This window comes from Netta rufina (assembly GCF_964035555.1).
Source record: "Netta rufina genome assembly, chromosome: 1".
NCBI classification, from domain to species: domain Eukaryota; kingdom Metazoa; phylum Chordata; class Aves; order Anseriformes; family Anatidae; genus Netta; species Netta rufina.
In genome coordinates, this window is record NC_140123.1 from 146,448,147 (window position 1) to 146,475,968 (window position 27,822).

The 27,822-nt window shown below is 44.9% G+C and overlaps 1 protein-coding gene across 1 annotated transcript in view; it reads right to left on the reverse strand.

The window, feature by feature from the left end:
- Positions 1-232: 232 nt before the first annotated feature.
- The window catches only part of TMEM178B (transmembrane protein 178B), a gene marked incomplete at both ends in the record, with an annotated part of 193,513 nt that continues 165,923 nt past the window's right edge, over positions 233-27,822 (reverse strand). The window contains 2 exons of the mRNA XM_084297288.1: positions 233-483; positions 18,638-18,775. Of these exons, the coding sequence (XP_084153414.1) occupies positions 233-483; positions 18,638-18,775 (389 nt within the window). The remainder of the gene's footprint in view (positions 484-18,637; positions 18,776-27,822) is intronic.

A 27,822-nucleotide genomic window follows, 5' to 3' on the forward strand; every position in this document is an offset into this window, starting at 1 on the left:
GCCACGTGAGAGAAAAGCTTTCCCACCTCTGTGAGAAAGAACGAAGCAACACAGAGTCCGGTGGAGATGTGAGTGCCGTGTTGGACTCAGCTCTACCTTGGCACTGGCGTTAATTTGAGATTATATATATATATATAATTATATATATACATATATATGCATGTATCGGTATACATGGACATATATATATATATACCTGTGTGTGTGTGTGTGTATTTGTTTGCTATTTGTTTTAGCACACTGTCCCATTCTCAGGTCTAGATTTGGGGCAGTTGGTCCTGGGGACAGGTTGGACGGAAGGGGCCAGGGTGCAGAAGAAGCCAGAGATAAGAGTGAGGCCCAGGCCCCCCCACGCACAGAACATGGACCAGCCATAGCCGTGGCTGATGTCGTCGGGCAGTCCGTACAGGTAGCGGGGGTAACGGGAGAGCTCAAAGTTGATTCCAGCCACGCACGTGCACAGTGAAATGATGCAGAAGGTTCCTGGAGGAGAGCGGGAAGGGGAGAGGGAGGGAGGAAAAAAAGAGAGAGAAGTTAGAAGAGCGACAGACAGACCGCTTTCCAGGCTGCCGAGGGTTGGTGCAGTCAGCAGGGAAATACCTAAGGGAAGGCATTCGCACAGAAAGGGGCTTAGTCTAGCCGTGGGGAATGAACCGAGTGCCACCAGTGCCTCAAATATTGATCTGATGCTGTACAAAGAAACCTTAACTGTAGCATTTTTTTGTCATTATGAGCACTCCCTCGGGAACCAGAATGCTTCACAAAACCATTGATTTTGCTGGAATTTTGCTTTACACAAATATGGAGTGAATCGTCATGTTTCAATAACTTTTTTTTGGAGGAAAAAGGATCAAATTTTTGTTTAAATTCAGTTTTTCAGTGATGGATTTTATAAAGGAAAATATTACAAAATACTTGACATTCTGGCTTTGTTGAAACATACACTTGAAATGCCTTGGAGAGTTTTTTTTTCAGACTTTTTTTCCATCAAAATCTAAAGTGTTCCACTCTACTTGCCCTTTTGAAATGCCACTTCTCGAAACCATAAATACCTCACAAAATTTGGATTCTACCCTCTGCCTGACTCCAGCCCCAATCTAGATGCCCTCTGCAGTGCTGGGGAAATCTTCAAAGCATCCTGTCCTTGTTTTCCATCTCCACAGCAATATTTCATTCCTTCCTGGCAGCACTGCCAGGACAGGCTTCATAACTCTGTCAAGCCGTAAGAGTTTTGGAAAGCCACACGCATCAGATGAGGCTGAACCTTAGCCTACCCAGATGAGTCTAATTTTGCTCTTTGGCCTCCAGCTTCAACACAGTTAAACTCCGGGCTCCTGAAATGTCACGGCTGCCACCTACACACCAAATAATGGATAGCTACAGACTCTGTGCACCCATCTCAGGAGATAACAGCCGCAGTAAACATGAAGTTGGTTCCTTATTTTTTCCTCTCTAATTCCTCCCCATGTAGGCCTCCTTCAACTGACGGAAGGCCCTCGGCACAAATGGCGGCCTAAGGACTGGTGGTAGGGTGACACACACACTGTTTGTGCACGAATAATAGCGTGCTGTGTGTGTTACCTGTACAGCACGTCCCGTCAGACCTCTGTTTGCTAAAAGCTGCTGGAGAGGAGTAGCCTAGTCTTCTTGGTCCTGCCCTAAGATAGTGAAATCCCCAAAGGAATTCATGCTCTGCCTCTGAAAAGAGCAACAAGCTCTTTTCTTCTGGTACTTTTGCCTCCTTTACCCCTTTCTGCCCCTGCTCCTGCTTCTCTCCCACAACTCTTCTCCTTTTGTTTCTCTGCTGCTTTGCTCTTTTCAGTTGCAGTTACATTGGAGAAATGGATTTTACACTCCCCTTTGAAGACACGGATAAGACTGTGTGGTGAATTCTCCTGGAACTAGGCACAGAACCTGGGGACATTTGTACAAACACATATACCACCAAAAATGTTTGGACTTCCTACCACACCCATCTCCCTTATTTAGTAGGCACACCCTACAGGCCTAGGATCTCTGTGCAAATCTCTATCATGGACAAGCTGTGAGCCCGCTGCCACATCCCTCTCTGTTCCCTCTTCTGACCGCTGCCTCCCTTGTCTATTTGCACTCTCATTTCTCCTCCGTTGTGTTTGCCATTTGCCACTTGCAGACACTCTCTGTTGCAAAGGACAGGGGATATGGGAGCTTGGGGTGCCTCCCCTAATGCTATGTATGGCTGCCAGATGGCCCGCCGAGCACTGCTCATAAACATTCACATTACGATAATGCCACGGGGTACCAGTCTGGACCAGACAGCTGCTGTGGTAGATACTGTGCCTGTATAAATAAAGACTGCCTTATTACCTCACCTCGGCACCCAATTAGCCTGCGATCAGTGCCATGGACTTTGCTAGAGCCTTGTGAGACCCCAGGCTCTGCAGCTGTCTTCAGAGAAGTCCTGTACCACTTCGAAGCGCAGAGCAGGAGGAATGGGAGCCTCTCTCCCAGAATCCCGTACTCAAAAATCGAGTTGTTTGACCAGAAACCACAAACCCTCCGTGTTTTACCATGTCACTGAGGTTATCCAGCAATGTGAAGCTGTCTGGCAGGAACACGGCTGTCCTTGTGTGACATGTCAACATGGCTAGTGCATTGTCAGACCGGGGAAAAATGATCCCTCAGAGCCACTGTGCTCTAAACCAAGCTCCATGGCTTGTTTCAAAGGGTTAGAAAATGACATGAAAGGCCTTTCTTTTCTAGCAGGAACATGATAATTTCACTTCTCTTGAAATACATGATTGTTAGGAGAGGTGGGTGGGAAAATCTGTGCGGCCAGACTGAAACTGCATTTGGTAAGTACAAAAGGGAAGAAAATAACTTCAGATTTCAAATACTCCCCATGCTTTCATGCTTTGTCTTGGCTATTTTGACTACAAGCTCTTCAATGCAAGGAGTGTTGTTTACCCGTTGTATTTGCACAATGCCCCAATATATTGGCACTCCACCTTGCTGGGGAGATTCTGCCCCGTAGCGAACAGACAACAAAGAAGAATGAGTAACAACCACAGAGAACAAAGCGTATCACGAGCATGAGGCTTCCTTAAAAAAGGCTGCTCCTGTCCTGCCCCTTCAGTGGAGAAAGTGCTAATCCCATGACGATAAATAACGAGTGCCATGCACGATGTCAGAGGATGCATTGAGTGGTTCTCTGCCATTTGCATCCTGTGCTTCTGCAGGATGTCTTGTACAGCACTACGGGCACAGGTTTATCAGCATCCCTATAGTGCTATTCATTACAGACACAAAAAATGCCAATTAATACCACTGGAGGAATCATTGTGGCCATTATACGAATCCTATGTGTTGTTTGTATTCAGCCAAGCAAGGAAGGTCTAGCACTTCCAGTTAATCTGGCCTCTCACCAGGAGGGTTGCTGATGGAAACTGACTACTGCTACTGCTTTGTGACTGCTCAGTAGCTTTTCCTCATGAACTGGCAATCATAACATAAAAGATTTTCCATCCAAACTTTACAGTCGTTGGCCGTCACAGCAAAAGAGGCATGGGTGGAAGTGACAAAGAGACAGAGTTTGCCCTTGGAAATACAACCTCTGCTAGGCTGGGTACAACACTGTCATGGCTTTGGCTGGGATGGAGTTAATTTTCTTCACGGAGACTCACATTATGTGGTGTTTGGGATTTTGATGGAGATAGTGGTGATAACACTGATGTTTCAGTTGTTGTAGAGCAGTGCTTACACAGAGCCAAGGACTTGTCAGCTCCTCGTGCTGCCCCACCAGTGAGGGGCTGGGGTGCAACAGGAGCTGGGAGGGGACACAGCCAGGACAGCTGGCCCCGGCTGGCCAGAGGGATGTCCCACACCGTGTGGTGTCATGCTCAGCAACAAAGCTGGGGTAAAGGAGGAGGAAGGGGGTGGGGAAGGATTCAGGGTGATGGTGTTTGGCTTCCCAAGAAACCATTCCGCATGCTGAGGCCTGTTTTCCTGAACTCTTTCCTGCCGATGGGAGGCAGTGACTGAACTCCTTGGTTTGCTTTGCTTGTGCACGCAGCTTTTTGCTTTGCCTAATAAACTGTCCTTGTCTCAGCCCATGAGTTCTTGCACTTTTACCTTCCCAGTTTTCTCCCCATCCCACCTGGGGAGAGCGATCAGCTGTGTGGTGCTCAGCTGCCTATGAGGCACTAAACCACCGCAGTCCTTTTAGGCACCCAGTGTGGGGCCCGAAGGGTTCAAGACGATGACAGATTTGACTGGAGTGTGGTGTGTGCTAGACCAAATTTACAGGCGTTTAGCTGCCTATTGGCAGGCTCCTGTGCTTGTCACAGGGCTGGGCTTGCTTGTCGTACTGTATGTTAGAGTCCAGTGCTTGTTAGTGGCTGCTTTTAACCCCTTATCACTGTGCTTTGCTGTGCCCAGGAACATTTTGGTAAAGGTGTGGCCATCTGCCTGGGCTGGCCAACAGCCAGGGCATCGCTGCTGCTCCTGTGTTGTGCATAGGCTGGAACTTCAGCCTGAACTCAGGTCAGAGGGACTGAGGCCTGTGGATGTGTCCACATGGGAGCACAGACAGCCTGAAGCCTCTCTGGCCACTGGTAAGTCCACTCCAGAGCAAAGTAGCCTTGAAGCACCCGTGAGGTGGGGAAGTCCGTGCTGTAGCAGGTACACCTTGCAGTGTCCGTGTTTGTGGATTGGGACACAGCAGGACACCTCGAAGCAGCTGTGGCTGTGGGTAAGGCCGTGCTGCAGCAGGTACAGCTCTGAAGGGGCTGTGGCACGTTAGTAAGTCCTCACCAGAGGAGGTAGGCTTCTGAAGGGGCTCGGGGATAAGGCCATGGCAGAGCGGGTACACTTCTGAGGGACTGTGGGCAATAGACAAGCCCAGGCTGGAGCTGAGTGAGGACAGGAGGTCATAAGGGCTCACTGGGGATGCGCTGGTGCATGAGCTGGACGGGGGAGATAAAGACCATCGCCTTCAGCAGCCAGGGAGAGCAGAAGGCACCAAGTTCCTTGTGATGGGATTTATGCCTTATCATCCATCCTGAAACACTAATGAGCGAGACAAGGCAACAGCGGTGCTCCTGACAAAGGACATTCACATGTCACTGCAAAACGCTACGGACGGGTGAGGGATGAAACTCCGTGTCAGGCCATGTCTGCACTGCAGGAACCGCTGTTTGACGTGTGGTCACACCTCCAGCTGGGACATGTAGCATCGTTGTTGGTCCGAGCCTAATTCTGGTTATGAGTCACAGCCATTTGCTGTCTCTGGGTTGAAGCATGATTTCAGCACACAGAGCTGTGGGCTGCTGCAAGGAGTTTTATTTTTATGTGGTAATCATCCCTTTTCTTTCTAACCAGCCTGGCTGTGCGAGGGGCTGCAGTGCTTCTGGTTGCAGTGTTCAGCCCTCACCTCCAGGGGAGAACAGAAGCGCTTGTAAATGGATTGGTTGTGCTGAGCTCAGTACAAGCAGACGCAGAGCACCCATCCCAAATACCTCTGAATTTTGCCTCACGCTACCACCCTCTGAACCATCCCTGAAGCCGTGCCCTCATCCCACACCTGCACAGGAAGGTGAGCCTAAGGGCGGCTGGTTAACCGAGTGCTTTACAGGGGTGTGTTTCGTGTGGTGTTAGCACATGCTAGTAGGTGCCATCAGCAGGTGTCTTAGTGCCCACACATTCGGCCCTGCTACACGGTAGCTGATCCTAAAGGGCAGTCCTATTCTTTCAACAACCATTGGAGGCAATACCAGGTATCTGCTCCTCTTGGTGTGGGAAGGACTAGGTCATTGGTATGGTCCTTCACTGGGTCATGTCTGGAGGGTCCTAAATCACCAGAATGCAATTTATAGGACTCCACCTCACTGCTCCTGTAGGGAAGGGGAAGGGGAAGGGGAAGGGGAAGGGGAAGGGGAAGGGGAAGGGGAAGGGGAAGGGGAAGGGGAAGGGGAAGGGGAAGGGGAAGGGGAAGGGGAAGGGGAAGGGGAAGGGGAAGGGGAAGAGGAAAGGAATTTTCTTTTTGGTGGTTCTCCTCCCCTTCAGGAGACATCATCTGTGTGAAGTCAAGGGAGATCCCAAAAGCCAGTAATTAAAATGTTCCCGGCACCACGCCCCCCTCTGAGATCCCTGGCTCTGTACAAATCATTTTCTTGTTATTTAGAAAACATTTCCTCCATGTCTGACTGGGAGACACATTCCCTCCCTTCCCCAGCAACAGGCAGAAATGACTCACAGGCTCACAGTGCTGTCAGATGTATAAAATAAACAAACCAAAAAATGGATTCTTTTCCCCTTCTGTTTTTTTGCAGAGACGGAGATGTCAAGTATTACTTATAAACACTAGTAGATAAAAAGAAAAACACAAAGGTAAGGATTTTAAGATGTCCTCTGAAACCGAGCAGCTCTCAAATACACGCGACTCTCCTCCTTTTCAAGTATTTCTAGTGGCTGCCATTGATGGCAATTCCTGGCTAATAATGTCTTTGGAAGAAGTGCTGTTTATTTAATTATCATAACTTTTTCATTATAGGGTTATAGGAAAAAAAAATCATAAGTGAAACAAGACCGTCTTTAGTTTCTCTCTGCCCTGCTAGCTTTTATTGTTTTCAAGGTACATCAAACAAACAAATAAAACGGGGTCTGATCCTAAAGTGGATTGTGTACCATTACCTATTTAAATTATATCACAATCAAATGAAATTATTAAAGAATAAACCAAATTCCCTCCCAACACAGTGATGACAAAAGCCTTTTGGAGGGAGCAGCTTTGCAGTAAACTCCTTCTGTGCATGGATTAAACGCCTCAGCAGCACACAGCTCTTGAGAACACTTTATTGCTCTGTGCATACATGCACAGAATATAAATTATTGCTTAATTATGTACCACTTCAGCAGGAGCAGCTTGCAGCATCACCAATAGGTTGCAGAATAGCAAGGGGTTTACTGGAAAATGGCCCTTATCAAAAAGCTGAGCTGGAAGCCAAAGTCGGACTGGGCGATGGAGGTGCAGTGCTGTGTCCACACGAGACCATAAACCCGATGGATGCGTCCCCCATCGTGACTGCAAACACTTAGAGGCGTGCTCCTTGGGTTCATGTAACAGTACAGTATATGGCAAACCACTGCAGCAGTTGAGGGCTGAGCCTGAGTTTGCTGTGCTGGTACAGCTGGCAGCCTGTACCTCGCGCTTACACGTGATTTATGGGCTTGCACACGGTGACCTTTCTGCTACCACACCCCACAGCGTGGCACCAGGAGGGGACACCCAGGCTGTCAACTGCTACAGCAGCGATAAGCAGCTGAGAGCACGCACCCTCTGCAGCTGTGAGGTGGTACAGAAGGTGAAAGAAATGCTACTGAGCTAAAAGGCATGTTTTGGTAAAAGGGATAGGGAGAAAGAGGGGAGCTGATCAAAGCCTGAGCTGAATAACCCTCTGATTCCTTTAGCCATGACCCAGCCAAGGTGACCTAGCAATAATGAAGTGACCTGACTGCAGCCAGTCAGCAAATGGAACGGCTCAGGAACTTGCAGCCACAACAGAGGAGGCAGCAAAACCCGTGCCAGGTGTAGCTGTGGGATGTTATTCAGTATCTTACTGGGAGCATAAGAGAAAGAATGTCAACATAAAGAACCATCCTAACCAAAGATTAGTGAAGTTACCACAACTCTTGGCTGGCCAGCACAATGCTTGGTGACAGGCAGAGGCTGCCAGCAGGCTTCTTGCACCCCCTGCAGCACGGATCTCCCCAGGCTGCCCAGGCAGGGCTGCTTCGTTACGCTCTGAGGCCAAGCTCTGAGACAATTCGTGTGACTCTGTCACATTTCCATCTTGTCAGATGATGAGACATGTAAGTTTATTATCTAACTTCATGCACTCACTTCTGAGCCTCAGCATTTTGCCAGAGCTGATGAGAAACCTGTAAGGCCAAGGCTGGACTTGCCTCGTCACAGGGCATCTCCCATGGCACTGGGAATCCACACAGCACTTCACATTCGGTGTTTTAACAACCAGGTCATCCTGCCTCTCTCCAGGCAGGGTCCTTTTACTCCAGTCAGGAAACTGCACCTCTCTCAGAAGGCGTGGTTAGCAGAACCTTGCATTTGTAGGAGATTTTAAGTTGCTGAGGAGTCTTCAGACTGATGTTCTTCACAGCTGAGGGATACGGCCAGTGAGATGTAATAGCCAGAAATCAAAATAAGATGCAATTGTTTTAACAACAAAAAGCACTGGGCTCAGGCCACCCCTGTGATATTTATGTGGGTGCCTGGAAGCAACCAAACCACGCTGATCCCCTCTGTGCTGCCTTGAAGGATCCCAGGGCGTGGGGGATGCTGAAATCTCCTTTCCTGCTGCAGAGGCAATACCTGCACAGCCCCCACAGCACACACAGGCACGGCTGCTTTCCATAACCCCTGGAAGAGCCAGGTCAGGGCAAGCTGGGTGGAAATGAGGAGGTCTCCATTCATGCACTTTCCGCCTGGTCTGGCTGCTTTTTCTGTGAAATTTCCAGCGGCCTGCTGAGCTCCTCTGTCCAGGCAGATTAGACCAAGTGAGCGTAGCAGAGATTTGTCCAAGGGGAATGTTGTTTTTCTAAGCAGACAAACCAAGGAGCCACAGTGAATTGAAGTCTTGCTTCAGTTTCTGCATTTAACAACAAGACTTGCTGCACATACAAATTCACTCCCCTCTCCTTCTGTAAGGAATTCTTCCTGTCCAGCAAACCGTGCCAGTATCACTTTTCCTTCTGTTGCCTCTGCACTCTTCTTTCTTCTTTGATGCCAGGCATGCAGAAGACTCGGTAAATATTTTTTTTTTTTTTTAAAAAACAACCCAATAATAAATGTCAGTTTTGTTTTCATTGTCTTCCTTTGGCCTTGAAGCATCTTGCCATTGGAATTCAGAAGCCAGCCACAGATCAAAGACCTGGTGATGTTATTAAGGGATAAGGAACAACCCCGGAATTTTAAAATAACACGCAACTTGTTTTCCAGGACTGTGGGTGGGGAAGTCTTTTGTATTCCTATCGGATCTGTCTCCACTACTTTGTTTCTACTTTAATTCACCTTCTGTCAGCTCCCCCAAAGCCCTACTGACATTCCTGAGAAGTAAACTAGATTGCATGCCCTTCACAGACTACACGAGAGTTTTTGTTCTCATAACTCTTGAAGGTACTGACTCTTCTATCAGCATCTCCTGTCCAGGGGAGTGAGAAATTACAAGTCAGTAGAGCTGACTTTTAAAACAACAGACATAGGTATGTGAATTGTGGGTTGTTGTTTTTTTGCGGAAAAGCCAGAGTGAGCTGACCCTTTAGTTTACTGTACAGCAAGTTCAGGGAGGCAGGCTGATCCATGGTAAGACTGAAAAACAGCAAGTTTATAGGTGCACGAACACTACTTGTCCTGCCTTCTGATCCAGACTATCAGATCTCTGCACCTCCAAAGCCTTCCCGCTCCTTCTTCTAAATGCTAATGTACTTCTGTGATCAGGTACAAAGATGCTGGAATTGCTTGTGTTGGCATTTCCCTCAAAGTGTGCAAGTGAACATCTAGGAGCATCAAAAATGAGCCACGGGAAAAAATCCAACATATTTGAAGGCTGACTTTCAAGTCAGCTCCTAATGTTTCCATGGAGATCAAATGCTATGGAGTTGACAATGAGTTCTCTGGCTGTGCCATTCTTTTCAGGAAAAAAAAAAACAAAAAACAAAAAAACAAAACAAAAAAAAACAACAACAACAACAACAAAAAAAAAAAAACAACAACAACAACAACAACAAAAAAACACAACACCTCTAAGAGCCTGGACCCTGCAGTACAGCCGTGTTATTGATTTGAAAAAAAACAACACACAACACATTTCTATCTCCCACTCCACCCCTATTCTCTTATGGAGGTGTTAAGTCTTAGCTCCCTGTTTTTCAGGGCTAGGTCTGTCAGTATTGACCTAGAGAATCAGCTCCATTCCTCAGGTACTGAAAAAATTCCCCAGGCACTGAAAAAAAAAATTAGCAGCTAATGAAAATAGTATGCTTCTGTGAGAAGAAGGACATAGCTATGCTATTCAACATATGCCGTAGGAGATGCAAAGATGTGTGTGATTCCCCTTGAGGAGTATTACGAGCTGAAATTACAAAAGAGCATTTCAGCAAAAGGTACTCAATGGCATACAGAGAAGCCTGTACAGTGAAAGGAGACAATCCTTCTGGTTTCCAGAGAGCCCCCTATTTCATTTTCAAAATGGGTGTTGGCATTAATGAATAAAAGCAAAATGTGCTCTCAGAGCACCAGTAAGCATAGAGAAGTACTAGAAGTAACGATTTAAGGCAGTGCCCTAGCTCTGCCATTTAAGTGTCCCACCTTGCCTTGCAGTCAGCTGAGCAACTGTTTTCGAGCTGGGAGGCACTGAGCAAGCTGCCTTGACACCATGCTGAAACCCCAAAAGATGGCAAGGGGGGTATTTGTTTACATGGATGATTTCCAAAGTGTTTATTTTTGGAGTCAAAATAGGAAATTGGATAACATTCAAAAGGGAAGTGAGACTAATTTCTAAAAGATGCTCACTAAGGGTTAGTAAGGACAAAGAAGCACCTTCAGCCTCATCCATGCCTGTGGACTGAACATATATCCATATATATCTGTATATATGTGGGCACGTATCCACGAGAGTCCAGCTTTTGATACACACAAGAAAAGGAGAGCAACCCCTTCGGCCTGAGAAACACGGTGTAAGATGAAAACAGAGCCATGACTTGCAAGCAACCCTGTCCATGAGGGATGCCACAAGCTGTGTACAAGAGACCTGCTTGAAAAGAGAGACTGACAAGTCCTGAAAGTGAGGAGAAAAGGGCATTTTAAAGAACAGGCTAACTCTTATTATCTTCCTATGCATGTGCTCTGCGTTATGTTGCTGCCTGAGGTGCACTGAGGCCCAAAGCCTGCACGGCTGCTCCAGGCTCTGGGTCTCATTGCAGGTCCCCAGAGATCTTCATCAGCTCCTCTGTGCCCTCCCCAGCACCCTGGTAATGCATTCGACCCTTTTAAACAACCAAGAGCCTTAGAGGGGTTTAAACATTTAAAACCTATTAACGCCGTACATTAACTCAAGTTCATTCCAAGTCAAGGCCTTAAATCACTTTAAGCATAATGCAATATTTAACCAAAAGCACAAGGAGGAGCAGAAGTGTGCGTGTGTGCTGTAGGAGGTATGGGAAAGGGGGTGCTGACCACGTCTCCCCGAGGCTTCTTTCACAGACTCACAACCCATTTATGACATCTCCTGCTACAGATCAGCCTTTGTCTCCATCTGGAGGTCAATCCACCTAGGCAAGTTCCTACACTGGTCCGAAAGGAGTTTTGCTGAATTAAGTTCCTCTGCAGCCATCACTAATTTAGTGTCTCCCACAGGATGAAAATGTGATTGGCATCTCATTTCTTGCAGTGATCCAGCTTCTTTTGAATTATGAATACTTTTTGAACTGGCAAAAGGTATTATGCCTCTGTGAAAACTCTGTTTGTGCCAAGCTGCACTGCTCAGATCACAGCCACTTACTGCACACCCCTGTTTTAGCAGTGTTATATCACATGCTGCTGCTTAAGCTCTGTATGCACACAGCTGTGCATACACGGGTGCACTTGCACTTGCCTTTCCATATGGAAAAAAAAAAAGATTTTATGTAAACTTGATAAGGCTGTTCCTTTCGGGGAAGAAGCACAATAAACTGGATCTTCTGGGAATGAGGTAGTGGGAAAGAAAAGAAAAAAATATCACACAAAATGTCTTCAGTGTTCAGTGTCATGGATTGATCGTGTCACCACAAGTGCACATCCAGAAGAATGTGGAGACACCTTGATCATTCGTGAGGAACAGACATCCCAGGCTCCCTGTTAGACCCACCACATTTCCAGACGGAGCCCACGGGATGCCTTCTGATTTCTCGTTTTGTTTATCTTTCTCTTTGCCTCCTCTTGGCAGCTGCTGCGAAGGTACTTCGTAACTGCCGAGGAGACGTCAATCACGGAGCTTTGCCTCACGCTTGCTGTATTAAATCGTTACGTTTTTGTTTCTTAAATTATTCAGCAGCGGGATGATTATTTTCAGATGGCAGGACCGCAGTTGTGCAGAATAAATACTCGTATTTTCTCCCGCTCTGTGCTATTTTCAAAGTACAGTGAGTTAAATTTGGGCCGCAAATGACTCAACAGCTGGTAACGATCCATGGCTGCAAATACACAGATGCTTCAGTTGTCAGCTACCAACACACACAGAGCACAGGCAGAGGAAGCACAGCACTCGGGCTTGGGGAGTTTAAAGACGAGGCTCTGCATGGAGGCAGGGAGTGGAAGAGGATACAGATGCATGCAGCACATCTGTACCCGACAACTGTGTCGTGCTGGCTCCCCAGCCCCATTTCAAAGCCCTTCTTTCTGATGGGGTTTGCATCCCGCAGCATCCAACCACCCAGCACCACAGCCCAACTGTGCCTGATGAGGATGAGAGGGATTTGTAAAAGGTTGTTTCTCCCTGGATTAGAGTATAAAGGCAGGCTGGGAAGAATGCGCTCATACATTCGTAAGCAGGTTGTTCATTTCTTTAATAAACATCCTCTCCTGCGTGTCTGAAATAAGCATTAAATTGTGCCAGCACACCTGCATAACTTTATTTTTTCTTCTCTCTCGCACATCTTTCCTGCCTGCTTATCTCCACCACAGCAGACAGCACTGGAAAGAATAGGAGGTCACCTCTGCTGCGGGGAAAGGCTGGAAGCTTTTGTAACCCTGACCTAAGCCCTGCGAGGACGGACAGGCTGAGAAGAGCAATCTCTCAGCAGCAGTCTTGGGTGGGTCAGAAGAAACCCAGAAGAGCAGCAGAAACGGAGCTGGCAAAGGATTCTCAAATCCCTCAGACTAGCAGATCTCCACTGGAGGGGCGGAGGAGGAGAGGACACAAAATCTTCCCAAGGTTCCTGGCAGCAAGTGCTCGGACAGAAAATCGGAGAGGAAAAACTCCATAAAGCTGCTTTCTATGGCCTTTTATTACTGGTGAGGAAGGGGATTGCAGCCTCCCAGACGATGCCCCAAGTCCAACATTTCACTCAAAAATGTCACCAGGCAAAGGCAAGAAACGAGATGTTGTGGGAGACTACGGATCGTTTTATTACAGATATGCATGGTGAAGCTAAATCACATGAGTAAGGGCATTTGGCAGCTGGAATAATTTCCAAACAGACTAATTAGAGTCTGAATTATTAATGGTAAAATTTATAATTGGCTCAAAGCAAGGTTACAGCAAGAAACATACTTGACTTTGCAAAGAATAATGAATATTTGCAAGGGCAGTAAAACGATATGCTTCTCTAAGGAAACTGGCAGCAAATGGGGCAAAACCCCTAAAGTGATACTAAAGCGCGTGGCACAAGACAAAACTGGCAGAGACAAGAGAAAAGAGTAAAGAGAACAGGTAAAATAGCAAACAAGCTCAGAGATGATTTATTGCATTTATATGCAGTAAATTTGGAACAAAATAAGACAATGCAGAAGTCTCTCCCTGAAGGGCTGCCTTGTTAGGCGTGCAGTAAAAAACCTAACGATTTCACTGAAATGTGTTCTCAGCACTGACAAACTTACAAAGGGAAAATACATGAGTGTGCAGCTGAAGGACAGAGCTCTGATAAGGCTGATAAAACGTCACTCTTTGTGGGTCTTTTAATACATTTACAAAGGCAAGTGATGTAGCTCTTGCCAGGGATGTAATTTGGTCAGGGATAATTCTGTGCTGAAGCAAGTACTGGGAAAAAAAAAAAATATATATATATATTAGAAGCACCATTTTATATTTCCAGCTGGGACAAGGGACAGCATTTCAGGAGGGATGTGCACCATGGTGGGCAGGGGAGGGTGCGACCACTGCCAAGACACTGGAGCGTGCCCCATGGGGCTGTCCTGCACCCCACGTTCCCCATGGCAGGCATTGATGAGGAGGAAAAGGGTTCTGGAGCATATGGGTACAAAGTCCCAAAACTAGGAATAAAGAAACCGAAATGCTATTTCAAAACAGCTGGCTGAAATGAAATACGCACTGAACTGGGAAAAGAGCAGGCTGTCAGGGATCGCATTCAAAAGCTGATTTTGTAAAGCAAGTACAACAACAGCAGGCGGGGCGAGGTTGGGTTTGCACATTTGGGGAAGGACAGTCAACCTAGCAGAATCTGAGATACCGAAACAAGAAGATCTTATGCATGAATGTACTGGAGAGCAGGTGGAAAAGCCCCTAACTAGATGGACAGATACCTTGTGTGCTTATCATCAGCCCTTAAATAGTGTTCTAAAAGTGTTCTTAAATAACTTGATGAAGTACTGAAAGGAGTACAGAAATGTGAAGACTGCTTCCTGGGAAATGATGAGGAGGTCATGCCTGGACTTCAAAAAGCAAAGGCATGTTTTTTTGGTGCACGGAAACAATGCTTTGGTCAAAACACAATGTATAAATGCCCCGCATGCATTTCAGGTAGGTGTTTAACTGAATCCTTTTCAGACTATCACTAAGCACTTGATATGCATGAAAGCATCACGTTTGCCACAGGCCTCTGACATTTGGAAGCTGTGTTACAGATGCCTCCAAGGTTACAGAAATTATTATAAAACTGCAAAATTACTGGAGGACATGCCCAGTACGAAGCTTTTACTGGTGCACAGATTTTCAATAATTTGCATGTAGAGAAAAAGCAAGAAGCTGCAAGAGGATGTGCTCGGAGTAATGTATAATTTGAGTGTGACCCACTTCTGTAATAGAATTAAACAGTCTCAAGTAAGATGCATAAAATGAACCAATCCTAGCGAAACACAAGAGCACAATACCACATGGAGATCGCCATAAGAGAAACTCTTCCACCTTGCAGGATAAAGTCATCCTGACAACTCAGAAATGAAACTACAACAGACAGTGCAACTCGGGGTACAGGAAACTATGTAACCGTACCACCGTGCAAAATGAGGTCAGAAATACTAAGCAAAACTTGCAGTATCCATCTGGCTATGTGCAAGAGGAGGCACTAAAAAAAAATTGTACTGTGGTCCCGCAAATGTTGTCACTCGAGATAAGAAATCCAAGCACAAATCCTACAATAAATACAGCAAATTATGCAAAAGAACATTGGAAGCCATAAGAGCTCTGTGATTGCTGTTGATACAGATACATTTGGACTAAACAGGAAAGATGAATTATTAATAATTTTAACTTGTCACAAAACATGCTGAATAACAGTGTAAAACATGCTCTAAATCACGGTTTACATGTGCTGGATTCCAGATGAACTAATACCAGATAAGGGCCTGCATTTCACAAATGACTTATTTCAGCCATTTGCTTGAGAAATTAGATCAAGCATAGTAAAGCAAGTCCTTATTAGGCACTGCCACATGGGCTAGCAAGAAGGCTGTCCTGTAAATATCATAAAGAACCAGAGGTCCATGGAAACCATGTCTGGTCTTGTTAGATTATCACAGCACACTTCTCAGTGCTCCACTGAGATTTCCTGCTGAAAGAATTATGGGCAACAAGGGACCAAACCCACAGATATCTGAAGCTAGGACATGTTTAACCCTGAGATCATTACAGAAGAGCTGTTTGTCTGGAAATTAAAGCAGAACAAAAGCTATAAACAGAGGCTAAACAAGCAGAAATGCAAACGGAAGGGAAAGTTATACTGATTATAGCTACCACCTTAACCTGTCATTTGCAATGAGGTTGGTCGTCATAAGCCTCAAAGCATTTTTCTCCCTCTTGGACCAGAAAAAAGCTAAAGAGAACTAAGAGGCACTCTGGCTTCATGCATTTTGAGCATTGATGGGATGATACCTTGACAGCACTTCTGTGATGACAGAAGTAACAGCGCTGTCTCCTAACACTGTCCATCAAGAAAAAGGTACAAATTAGACTCATTGGCTGTAGAAGGAATGCCCACATAACTTGTGACACACCAGGAAAACACTGATAGTGACTGCCTTTCAGATTAGATAGCTTTAAATGAGTATCTTATTAACTGGCTGCTTCATTTTCTAGATGTTACTTCGTGCACATTTGCTGTTAAGAGAAATCAGGAAAGGTGTAGCAGCTGCCACTGACTTGCACAACAAAGATAATAACCTTTTGTAGCCCTGATCCACATGCCTCTGCTTGGAGCAGAAAACATGGTTGATCTCCTCCCAACACATCTTTATTAAAAATATCACACATCTTGACAGAATTTGGCAGATAAAATAATCTGGTGCCTCTCATTTCAATTAGTTTCAGCTCCCAACTGCTAGATCTTGTTATTATTTTGTCTACTCAGTCAAAGAGCATGCTACTATCAGATGGCTTCTCCTTGCATAGGTACTTCCACATTGTGTTCAAGTCAATTACAAACCTTCTGTTTAACATTTTCGAGCAATTGGCTTTTTGTGGCGTGCTGTGTTTTTCTTGTTTTCCAGTCCTGGAGTTATTGTTGCAGCTCTTCTGCAATCCTCTCCCAACTTTTCCATATCCTTCCTTTTTAAGGACACCAGGTTAGGATGTCCAGAAATAGTTTTGCTTTGCCCAGAGGTAATCCCACTTTACGCTCTTACTGCATATTCCCATCAAAACGTCTGAGGGATGAAGGGGCACATTTAGCAGCACCGAGAGCTCCCGTGCAGCTGGGTGATCCCAGCAACTGGGATCCCAGAGACCTTCTCAGGGTCGCTCCTTTCTGGGAGGCAGCTTCTCATCCTGCCAAGCTGGATGAGAACACGGTTTGTTCCCAGCTGCATAACCCTGAATCCATCCCTACTGAAATGTCTATGGTTGGAGCATACCAAAAGATGGCTTTGTAAAGTTATGAGTGACCCATCTCATTACATACGGTTACACCAAGTCTTGTTTCACCTGAAAACTTTAATCAGCCATCTTTCAAAATAAGCTTCTTCACTGGAACCTCCCCCATATATATTGGTGATTTCCAATTAATAAATAAGACTTAGCTAGTTTCTAATAAGTGTATTTACTTAGCACTTCTTTAGCATACTTGTAATGTTTTAATCTGAATGTCATGCTTTAGCGAGTTAAATACCACACGGATATCTGAGCATATTATAGCAACACATACAAATTAAGCCTTTAATTACTTAAGAAACACTGATCTAATTTGGCAGACCCATTGCCCGTAGAGTATCGAACACCCACAACAAACCATTTGCAGCCAGCCACAGACAGACCAGTGCGTGCCTGCAAAAGGTACCAGCAGCCTTCAAATATGTTTGTGGGCACTGAGACAGCCAGCGTCTATCTCAGGAGCACCAACAGCACTGCAACATAAACACTCCTTATCTGAGCACTTAGCTCCTCTCCTGGGTCTACATGTGCTTCCCCGTATCTCACTCTCGTAGCTGTGCCCCACCACAGTAGGGGTGAATGAGTGACCAAACGCATTGAAGGATGATCAGCCAGGAGGGCAAGGACCCAGCCAAACACAAACCACCAGCAGAGAAGCGATCGGAGAACACAAGCAATGCTGTTCAATTTGGGACACTCAGCCAGTGCTGTGTTTGGGACTTAACTCTCACATCCCTCCTTTAAAGTAACTGCGTGCCATGAAGCCTGCTGGTGACAGACAGTGGGGTGGCATCTGTAGTGAGGAAGGCTGGGGCACTGCACAGGAAATATTGGATGACCCCAAGGGCTGGTGTGGTTGAGATAGGAAGAAGCTCAAAAGGATGGAGTGCCAGGGCATGCGTCTAGGGACTAATAAACAGAACCTCTGCTGTAAATTGGGAGCTGATCAGCAGGAAATTACAAAGGAGGAGAAAGGCCTGGATGTATTATCCAACTGAAGGATGACTGTGGGTCTCTGGTGTGACACAGCACGAAAAGGGCAAATACAATCATAAAATACTTCAGGCAAGGGATTTCCAGCACAGCAAGGGAACCTTCATGCCCCTGTACATTGACCAGACTTATTTGGGAGTGACCCTTCTCCTCTACATCTGAGAGGCAAGTACAGCCAAGAACAGGTGGCAGAAAGGGCTGCTGGATTGACAACTGGTGTCACAGAGTCTACAGGAGTAGGAAATTTGTATTTAGGGTAGGAAAAGGAAAGCTGAGAGGATACCGCTGCCCTTCAAAGATATATCAGAGAACTTAAACCAAAGGCTGTATTTGACTCAAGGACCACTGACTGGGAATAAATACAGGTTAAAACTCCGAGCACGGTTTCCAGCTATCAAAGCAAAGTCTCTCACAATGAAATAGGATAGTAGTGGGAATAACATTTGCCTCATCTTCAGATTTTTTTTACTAAGTTTATTAAGCTGATAGCATGGAAGGGAGAGGAGATTCTGTGACAGCGTTACTTGTGTCAATAGGGAAGTAGTCTCAACAACTCAAGGCCTTTTCCAGCCCTCTGGTTTATGGACGCTGCTTTGTGACAGAAGTAACATGTAAATATTGTTACTATTCCTGACATATACCAGAAGGAGCTCAGCATGAAACCAAGTCCAGATCACCTAAAACAACTCTGAAAACATGTTTTCGGTGACAAAGAAAATGAGGGGCATGTGGAAAGAAGGAATGTGAAAACAGGAAGGAAAAGCACAGGTTTCTTCAGACACCAATATCCTTACCTCCCATGAGGAAGAGAAGCCCCGCCACATACTGCATAAGGCCTCGGTCCCAGCAGCACCCCAGCACCCCGATAATCCATCCAAACAGGATGATGGCCACGGCCATGCCCATGAAGCCAGCTGTCATCCTGCGCAGATCTGCAGTGGGGAAGACAGAAAAACAGCATGCTTGTGAACAGTGATAAATTACCATCATCAGAGCTTCCTGACAGTCGATCCGAAATGCTACAAAACTGCTAGATCATCAGCATTGGCACAGGATGGTTTGTGTAAGGGTGGTCCAGAGGGAGGACAACCCTTAGATTATGATAGGCTTTACTGTCCTCTCATGCATCTAGATGGTGACCATGTCAGGTGGTTTTTGGTAAGGACATTTTTGAGTGCTCCAGGGAGCACTGGGAGTAGGAGGAGAGCACGATGCTGAAGCGAAGCGTTTTGTGCTCTGCATGTGGGGACAGAGAACCACGTGTGGTCTGGGGTTGACCTATATTTATTTCAAAAATAAAGGTTAACAATCTTCAAGATCTAATGTAAAGAACCTATAAATTAAGCTTTTGCTGTATTCCGTATTTGCTTTCTGCAAAAAGGATGGGACTACTGGGATCCCTCCTACATGTGCTAGAAAAAATAAATCTTCACTGCTGTTTTGGATGTGAAATCTGAGCAGGGAGACCACCTGGAAAAAAGAGCAAGGACTATGAGAGCTGACGAGCATCTTTACATGCTCGAATAATGGAACAGATGGAGACATCTTCACTAACATTTGACTGTTCCCTGCCCCTCCTCACGCACACACACAAAGTTGAAGCACTGATATGTCAGGAGCGTGTGTGCAGAGAAAATTCCAGCCAAGTCAGCTCTCCAAACATTTGCTTCCTTCTGGAAGCAAATTCTATTTGCATAGCAATTTCATTTTCTTTCAAGAAACAGAATGCTTGTGACAGAGGGAGGACAAATTGAAAGCAGTGAAACAGCCACCAGCTTTCTCCTTGACTGGTCTTTGACTGTTTCTCAGCTTCTGTTATTTTTGGTCCTTTTTCTGCAGTGGTTCAGAAGGACCACCAACACCACTAGTGCAGGTTCAGTGAAACTTGTGAACAACAATAAAGTGTCATAACCAGAGATTTATAAAATTCCTAAACCAAAAACAGTCTGCAAGGTCTATGGGCATGTTGGAACAGAGTCATTTGATTCAGTGAAAGGACGTTTCCTCAGGGCTGTGTTCACTGTAGCATTTCTTACCCAAGATCAAGTTGCAGAACACAACCCCTCCCCTTGAGGCTATGAGTTCTTGTAGATTGTCACTGATTTTCACAAGGACTCTCTCTGACAACACAAAGATGACCAGGCCTTCAGCCCATCAGTGACCAGTGCCCTTTTAGCTAGATATGTCTTTAAGTCATCTTTTTATCTTCAGGTTTCTGACTATCCCACCAAAATGAAACAAGAACTCCCCACAAACTATTTTAATATGTTCAAGTAGGTCTGGTACAGGAAAAATAAATAAAAATAAAATAAAAATAAAGGCATTTCCTACAGAAACTCCTACTTCCCACAGGCAGTGCTGGTCTCTGTTCCTTGGGAATTTCTCAGAGGGTTTCCTAAAGCAAGCAGTAAATGTTTGTAAGCATTTCTGATGGCAGAGTGTCTTTGTACTCTGCAGCCCATAAAGGCCTGGGCTCAATTTGAAAGACAGATGAAAACTTAAAATGTTTACTGTTTCCTGTGTCTTCTGCAATAACAGCAAAAGGCATTTCAGCACCACTGCACAGCCGTCTGTGTCAGCCCAGCGAAGCCTGTCTGTTTTAACTGGTGACTGCTGACTGCAGGTAACAGCACTTGCTCCTCCTAATGGAAGCATACCCTAACACCTGCTCTTAATGAGCTGAATTTAAATAGTTTTATTCAGCTGTGAGATATCAGTAACTCCTCAGGTCCATCCCAATAACAAAGTGATGGAGCCGGTTCTCACAGGTCCCAGAGGGGACCACAAGTGTCCCTATACAAGTATCCTGTGCACCAAACTAAGGAATTGTTTCCACCCCACTAAAATGAGCGTAAGTTTTGCCATTTAACAGAATAGTTCAAATAGCAGGACCGAGATTTCTAGACCCAATTTCTGAGGTTTGTTTCACTAGACCTTTCTTACTGTTGGAACCCGAAATTCCCTTTCTAACAACACAGCAAAATCCATCAGCATCTTAATTCTGGGCTCACATTCTTGAAAAAAAAAAAGAAAACCTAACATCTGACTCACACTTAAACCCATCCATGATAACATTAAAAATCACAATAATTTAAGAAACCCTAGTTCTTGCAAGTTCAGCGGGCTCAGTTTAAGATTACCACTGCTTGCACCAATTGCAGTCCCTCACAAGCCCATCCACTAGGGTTTATGTGAAATAAGTAAAATAAGATCTTTCTTTTCTGTTTTGATGTCTGTGCTGGGAACGAGTCTATGCAAAGTGATTCTTTTCTGGGAAAATATTTAACGTATATAATGCGTTGCAACAGCAGATCAACAAGCTCAAGCTATTTAGTGAGGAGAAGGGAAGGGAATAGAAACTCCTCTCTGCACACAAACCCACATTAATTGTGCTTTGTATGATTATTGCTCTGTTGGCATGGTGCTTGACAAGGAAAGGACAGCCAAAAAGCAAAGATTTGCATTGTATACTTGAGGCAATATATAAATTCTCTCTGCTAATTTAGGAGCAAGGGGTGCCACATAAATAAACAATAGCTCATCAGGAAAATGTGATTTTGTTTTTTATTTTGTCTGAGTTTGATTGGCACTGATAAGGCTTTTTCTGAATATATATCCTGCAAAGGTAAACAGGGTCAAGCTTTGGTCGCATAACACTACTTTGTAACATCTGAGCACATCCTGGGTCTGATTTTTTATTTTTCTTTTTTATTGTTATTAGTTTTAGATAACGAAATGTAGGAGTCTCACACTCTTTCTTTCTTGGAAAACCTCTCTGAGCAACTGCAGCATCTCAGGATGACGGCATGACAATCCCAAGCAACTGAAGGAGCGATGTACCAGAAAAATGTATTGTTGAATTTTATACAGCCAAATGGAAGCTGCAACAGCCGACATACCCTACCTTAGCTCACTCCTGTGCACTGCTTAGCTGGTTCCACACCTGATCCGCTCCTGGGTATCTACGCAGCATCCTCACTCTGTAGCAAAGTGCACAGGCTTCAGCAGTACTGTGAATTCCCCCTCTCCACCATCTAGTAACCCAAACCTTTAGGTGGCTACACAGTGCAGGTAAGGAGGGTATTGCACTGCTTGTTCTGTAGGACCCATAGTGTAGAAACTGATTCAGTGCTGTGCCTGTTTGACCAGCAGTCTCAATGATTTACTACATGGACTTAGACAGCCCCATCACTTGTGAGTGAAAGTATATTATTAGCTTTCTACTCGTGTTTTAGAGATGCCTTCTTCATCCCATTTTATTTTTTTACATTAACAGACTAAAAGTTTAGTGTGAAAATCTTCCCCTTGGGAGTATTTTCCATGCCTAGCACTGCCACAGGTGCTGCTGCATGTAGCAGGCAGGGAACTCAATCCTGACTCAAAACCAATGTGGATCCTCAGGCCAGGAATTCAGGCATCATGTTCAAGTAGGCTAGAAACAACAAATGTCTTGATTAGTAACACTGGAGAAGGGACAGCAGATGAAATAAACCAATTCCCATGGCTGAATCTGAAATGGTAAGCTTGAAAGGCACAAGCTCCATGAATCGTGATGAAAAGAGAAACATTAGCATTTTAGACAACCTCCTTAAAATAAAGGAAGAGTCTCATAAAACAACATGCGTTTCCTAAAAGCATTTTAGTCTTCCACTGGAGAATATTAACTGTAAAGGATTTCTGAAGATAATGAAAGGCAGAAGAGCTGATTAAGATCTGCTTATTTCCAAGCAGCCTGTGGAGAAGGTTCACTCTGTCAGTTTGCAAATGCCCCTGCCCTTCATTTCACCCTGATATCTGTCCATCTGTATTTGTTATGAGCAATAAAGTATTTCATGCTGGTTGTCACATCGTGGAAGAAGTTTCACACCCCAGCAGCTGCAAACAGAACATGTTCTGAATCAGTGTTGCTTCTTGAAAATTTCAATATGCCTTTTTGACTTCAGATGTTCTGCCCTATTCTTTGAAATTGCAAGTCATCTTTCCAAAGCAAGGGCTCGGTTCCCCTATTGATATCTATCTTCTTCTCCACAGAGGAGTTTAATACTCCAAAAATATTAAGCATTTATTTTCTCTCTACACATAGAGAAAGGAAAAAATGAGCCTCTTGTGAAAGATGGGGAAATCGAGACAAGATGAGAATAATCAACCTGCCCATGACTACACGAAAAGTTTGTGGAGGAGCATATAATTGAATCTATATTACCACAATTTCTGGCCAGCCCTTTAACCACACAGCCCTGCTTTTGCTTTCAGAACTGCTTGTTCTCAAGTGTTTGCTACCAGATCAAAGTACAGTGCTTGTTATCAGAGCATCAGAAAGTGCAATACTGCTGCAAACAGCTTTTCAGATAGTCCGCCCTACATCTCCCTTCTACCAACACAGAAAGGTCCAGAAGGACTAAGGATCCTGAAGCCTGTATCCAGAATACCTGCAACACCTTAGGGGACATTCAGGGTACAACATCGCCCTTTCGTGAGGCGTCCCATCAAAAGGGGAAACTGAAAAGGAAATCACTAATGTATTTCAGTGCCCCTCTAGGACCAAACACCAGGATGTAATATCACATCAAGCAGAAACAGACTGGGGTAGCATTATTCTTTAGCATAATCCTTCACTGCACTTTGATGTATACTAGATCTTGATCTATACTAGATCATACTAAAATCTATACTGGATCAAAGCACTATAGTAGATCCTATACTAGATTCATTCTCAACTCTCTTTACCAGTGTGGGTTTAAACACATTTGTACTAAAAAAGAGTCTAAATCACTCCCTTCTCATCTTTTTCTAAGCAAATATGTGTATAGAAAATTGTTTAAGAACTAGCTTTCACTAGGTTTTGTTTAAATGACTTCTCTGACAAAGATTCAGCTGCACAGTGCTATCTTTATCTGACATCATCCCTCCTCTCACCTCACCCCAATAGCACAGGGTGGGTCAAGATGCAAAATTGGACAGGTGTGTCTTTCACTGAATACCAACCCAAGCAGCTCCCCGCTACCATGAAGAAGCGAGTATTAATGCAGATGATTTTGAGTGGCATCTTCTGGCTCTCATGATTCTCTCCACACAGCTTAAGATGGTATTTTGGATGAGGTTGGCAAGTGGAGGGTGAGGTTTTAATCTTTTCTTTCCACTTCAGGAATGAAGAGATAAGAAGAGAAATATGTATTAGTCTACCTGAGACTCAGCTAAAATCTCTGAGTGCTTCTCCTGAATTTTGTGGCAACCCAGTCTCCAGTTTGAAGATTACTCTAATGCCATTACAATGAGTACGACCCACTTCAACAGAATCACAGAATTATCTAGGTTGGAAGAGACCTCAAGATCATCGAGTCCAACCTCTGACCTAACACTAACCAGTTCTCCACTAAACCATATCACTAAGCTCTACATCTAAACGTCTTTTAAAGACCTCCAGGGATGTCCAGAAGTAACAGTATATGCATGTACTCTCCATCAGGGAGTGATTCAGAAATGCATGTGTCACAAACACATACACTAAAACACAACCCTCAGAAATGAGAGAAAGAGCAGCACAAGGTCCTCACAAAATTAAATACCTAAATATTGATACTCCAAAGGACTTTGGTGAGCCTTTGTTTCACAAGCCAAGATACACGTATAATTTCTCCTAAACCAGAAAATCCCATCCCCTTCTCTGGACTGGAGTTGTTTGTGTGATAAAGTGTTTGGCTATCAGCATGTATAAACCCACCTATATGGAAATGCCAATAATAAGCTTCACAAAGAAGCTTCACAGACACTTGTCCCTGGCTGTGGTCGCCACTAGTCAACTCAGTACAGGATGTAGAATGGACATCCCAACAGACAATTTGTTCTGTCAGGACGGACCATCTGTCTGGATTTCCTCCATCACAGTTCTTAAGCATTTTATAGTTATTTAAGACAGAAACAATCACAAAAGGTTGTTGCCAGCTGCGTGCTGCTGGCACTTCAGCCTGCCTTCGTTCGTAAGAAATCCCAGTGACTTCAGAGCTGGGTGAGCAGTTCATCAGAGGGCGAATGGAGTCCTGTCTTGTTCAAGGGCTGACGCCTTCAGAGATTCGTGCTGAGACAGCAACCCCCGCATGGCTGTGCAATTCCTTGTCCCCGGTGAACCTTCTCATGAAGCACCGGAGAGGGAAAGGGCATCCCAAACCAGGTCACACAGTGTGGTACTTTCTGAAAGCAATTCCTCTGGTATTTGGGGAAACTGCAGAAGCCTAAGAAATTCTGCAGTGGCTGAAAGCACCATCTGGAGCTTGAATATCAAGCCCTGACCTTACTCTTGCTTTTTGCTCGTGTAGAGCAGAGAGAAGACAAAAGAGAACCACTAGATAATAAGAAAGAGATTTAAGGAGGCAGTAGAGAAGGAAGGAAACAAACCTTGTTTAAGTGCTGGGGAAAAAAAGGTAGGTGAGAAAAAGTGTCTCGTATGAGGCTGAAAAGATGGATTTGTATTCAAGAGACTTTATGATATGGATATTAGAGAGGTGGATGTGTAAAGGAGGCTTTTATACAATGGAATTTTAACGCATTAGATGCAGTTCTGATCCGATGTAGAGGTTTACTGTAGAAGGCAGAAAATTTATGTTAGGTCTTTGGAGAAAGCTGTGAATATCATCATGTAGAATGGTTCAGCCTTTAGCTCCAATCTTTCTTCCCCTTCTGCTGAAAAAGAACATTTGGTCAGAGAGGAAAAGGGATTTTTTATTATCTGCTGTGTTGCTACTCATCTCTGAGTGACAGCAGGCTGGGAAGGAAACATAAGCTTTGCCCCTATAACCCCTGATGTAGTGGGCTCAGCATAGCTAAGCCTCTGCCAAAGCATTATTCTCCTCTCCTCTCCTCTCCTCTCCTCTCCTCTCCTCTCCTCTCCTCTCCTCTCCTCTCCTCTCCTCTCCTCTCCTCTCCTCTCCTCTCCTCTCCTCTCCTCTCCTCTCCTCTCCTCTCCTCTCCTCTCCTCTCCTCTCCTCTCCTCTCCTCTCCTCTCCTCTCCTCTCCTCTCCTCTCCTCTCCTCTCCTCTCTCCTCTCTCCTCTCCTGCCACTCCTTCCCTCTCCTCCTCTGATTTTGGAGAGGAGCTTCTTTTTCTTCTTCTCTTTTTTTTTTTTTTCCTTTTCAGAAAGTACCTAAAGTTGGTGATTTCCACTTAACCAGAGATGTGATGTTCAAGAGCTGGTTTCAAATAATCTTTCTCTCTCCAGATTTACTATCCAGGATTTTAGCACTGCAATATGTGATCATCTAGGAACATTTCCAAGCTTCGGTCCCAGCAGAGTACATTTGCAATTTGACCAGTCAACCCTTTCATCCTTCCTCTCCCTTCTTCATTCCTCAGAAATAGGGAAGAAACTCTGAGGCACCTGCATTCTTGGCCATCCTTCTGCATATTTATAACTTTAATCCTTCCTGCTCCTGCTAGGTGAGGCCACACAAAGCAAACATTTCCCAGCCTGAGTCATGCCAAGAGGCTTTTCATTACACAGCTTTCATGGATTATGCAAGTGTTGAAGAATTTCAGGCCCACTTAATAAAATGCCTTCTGCTCAATTTCAAAATGAGCTGTGGGACTTCATCAGATCAGAGCCGTGAGACCTAGAGACACTTGGGACAAATTGTCTCTCCAGCACGCCTACCTGCAAAGGACTGTACATCTGTGTGAAGTGCTCAGAGAGTTCTGTTTTTCTTGAAATATGTGGCAGGGTTGGGTGTTCCAAAGCTTTCCTCTGAAAATCAGACTTTCTCCCTTCTCCCAGAGGTGCCATGCAAGCTGATTCACCACTGCTTTTCAGAGGCATTCAGATAACAACGATGTAGAGAGTACAGTAACAGTTGTGTAAAAATAATCTGGATCTTATACATAGTCATGGCTTTATTGTCTAGTATACAAAAGCCTGCTTCTACAGGGAGCACACTCTGCCCCGTTCCATGGCTTTGTATGTGCCAATCACCACTGCAGTATCCATGTGTCCATCCCAGACGTGACTGCTCCAGCACTGGAAGTGGGCAGAGCACATGGAAAAGCTGTGCTACCACATCACAGTGCTGGCTCACACAAGGATGGGATCTCATCTTTGGAAGGAATTCCTTCACTAAAGTAAAATTTTCAAAATTTCACTTAAATTTAATCCTCAATTAGAATCTCTTGAACCACTTCTTGCAAAAGTGGCCAGAAGGAGGTAGAAGAAATGGAAATATATCTTGTCCCATTTTTTCTTTCAGTGAGAAAAGAGGACAAATAACAGATGGGGAATGGAAGAAAGCGATTAGGAAAATTAAAGGAAAGTTCGTATTAAAGATGACAAACGGGGTGTGACAGGAAGCAAGAAACATAATTGTATGCAAAATCCCAGCATCAGGCAGTGTTAAGAGCCTTTTGTAAAACACAGATTTAGCCTAAGCTCATCCTGAAGATAAATGAGGCTGGAGGTACACAAGAGAGGACCACAAGAGGAGCAGGAGATGTAATACAGAGAGAGGCTTGGTAACACCTCCCCTGTTTTGCCACCTTCTTGCTGCATTTGACTTCCCTCCCCTGCTGCCCACCCCACCACCGAACCTTACTCACATTCGGGAGTGACTAAAACACTCTCCTAAAGCTTTTTCTGCCCTCTGTCCCAACCTCTGGTGCAACATTACACAGCACAAGCCTGAGAATAATTCCATCAGAAAGCATTCAGAGCAGCACGTTTGATAATTATCTGGGATGAAAAAGGCTGGAGGTGAACGGAGGATACCTCTGCTTTATCAGTGCCCCAGCAAACATACTCATTTCACAGACCCCGGCATTAAACGTTTTAATTCAGGAGCTCTGAAAGGTGTATTCTTGGTTTTTAAAAAAGAGTGTTTAAGTGAAGCTGGGCTGCGGGCTGGGAAGAGAGGAAAGAGGAGGGGGTAGAAGGAGGGAGGAGATACACAAAGACATTTAAAGCGATGAGAAAATACTCCCTTATGGAGAAATTCTGATTTTG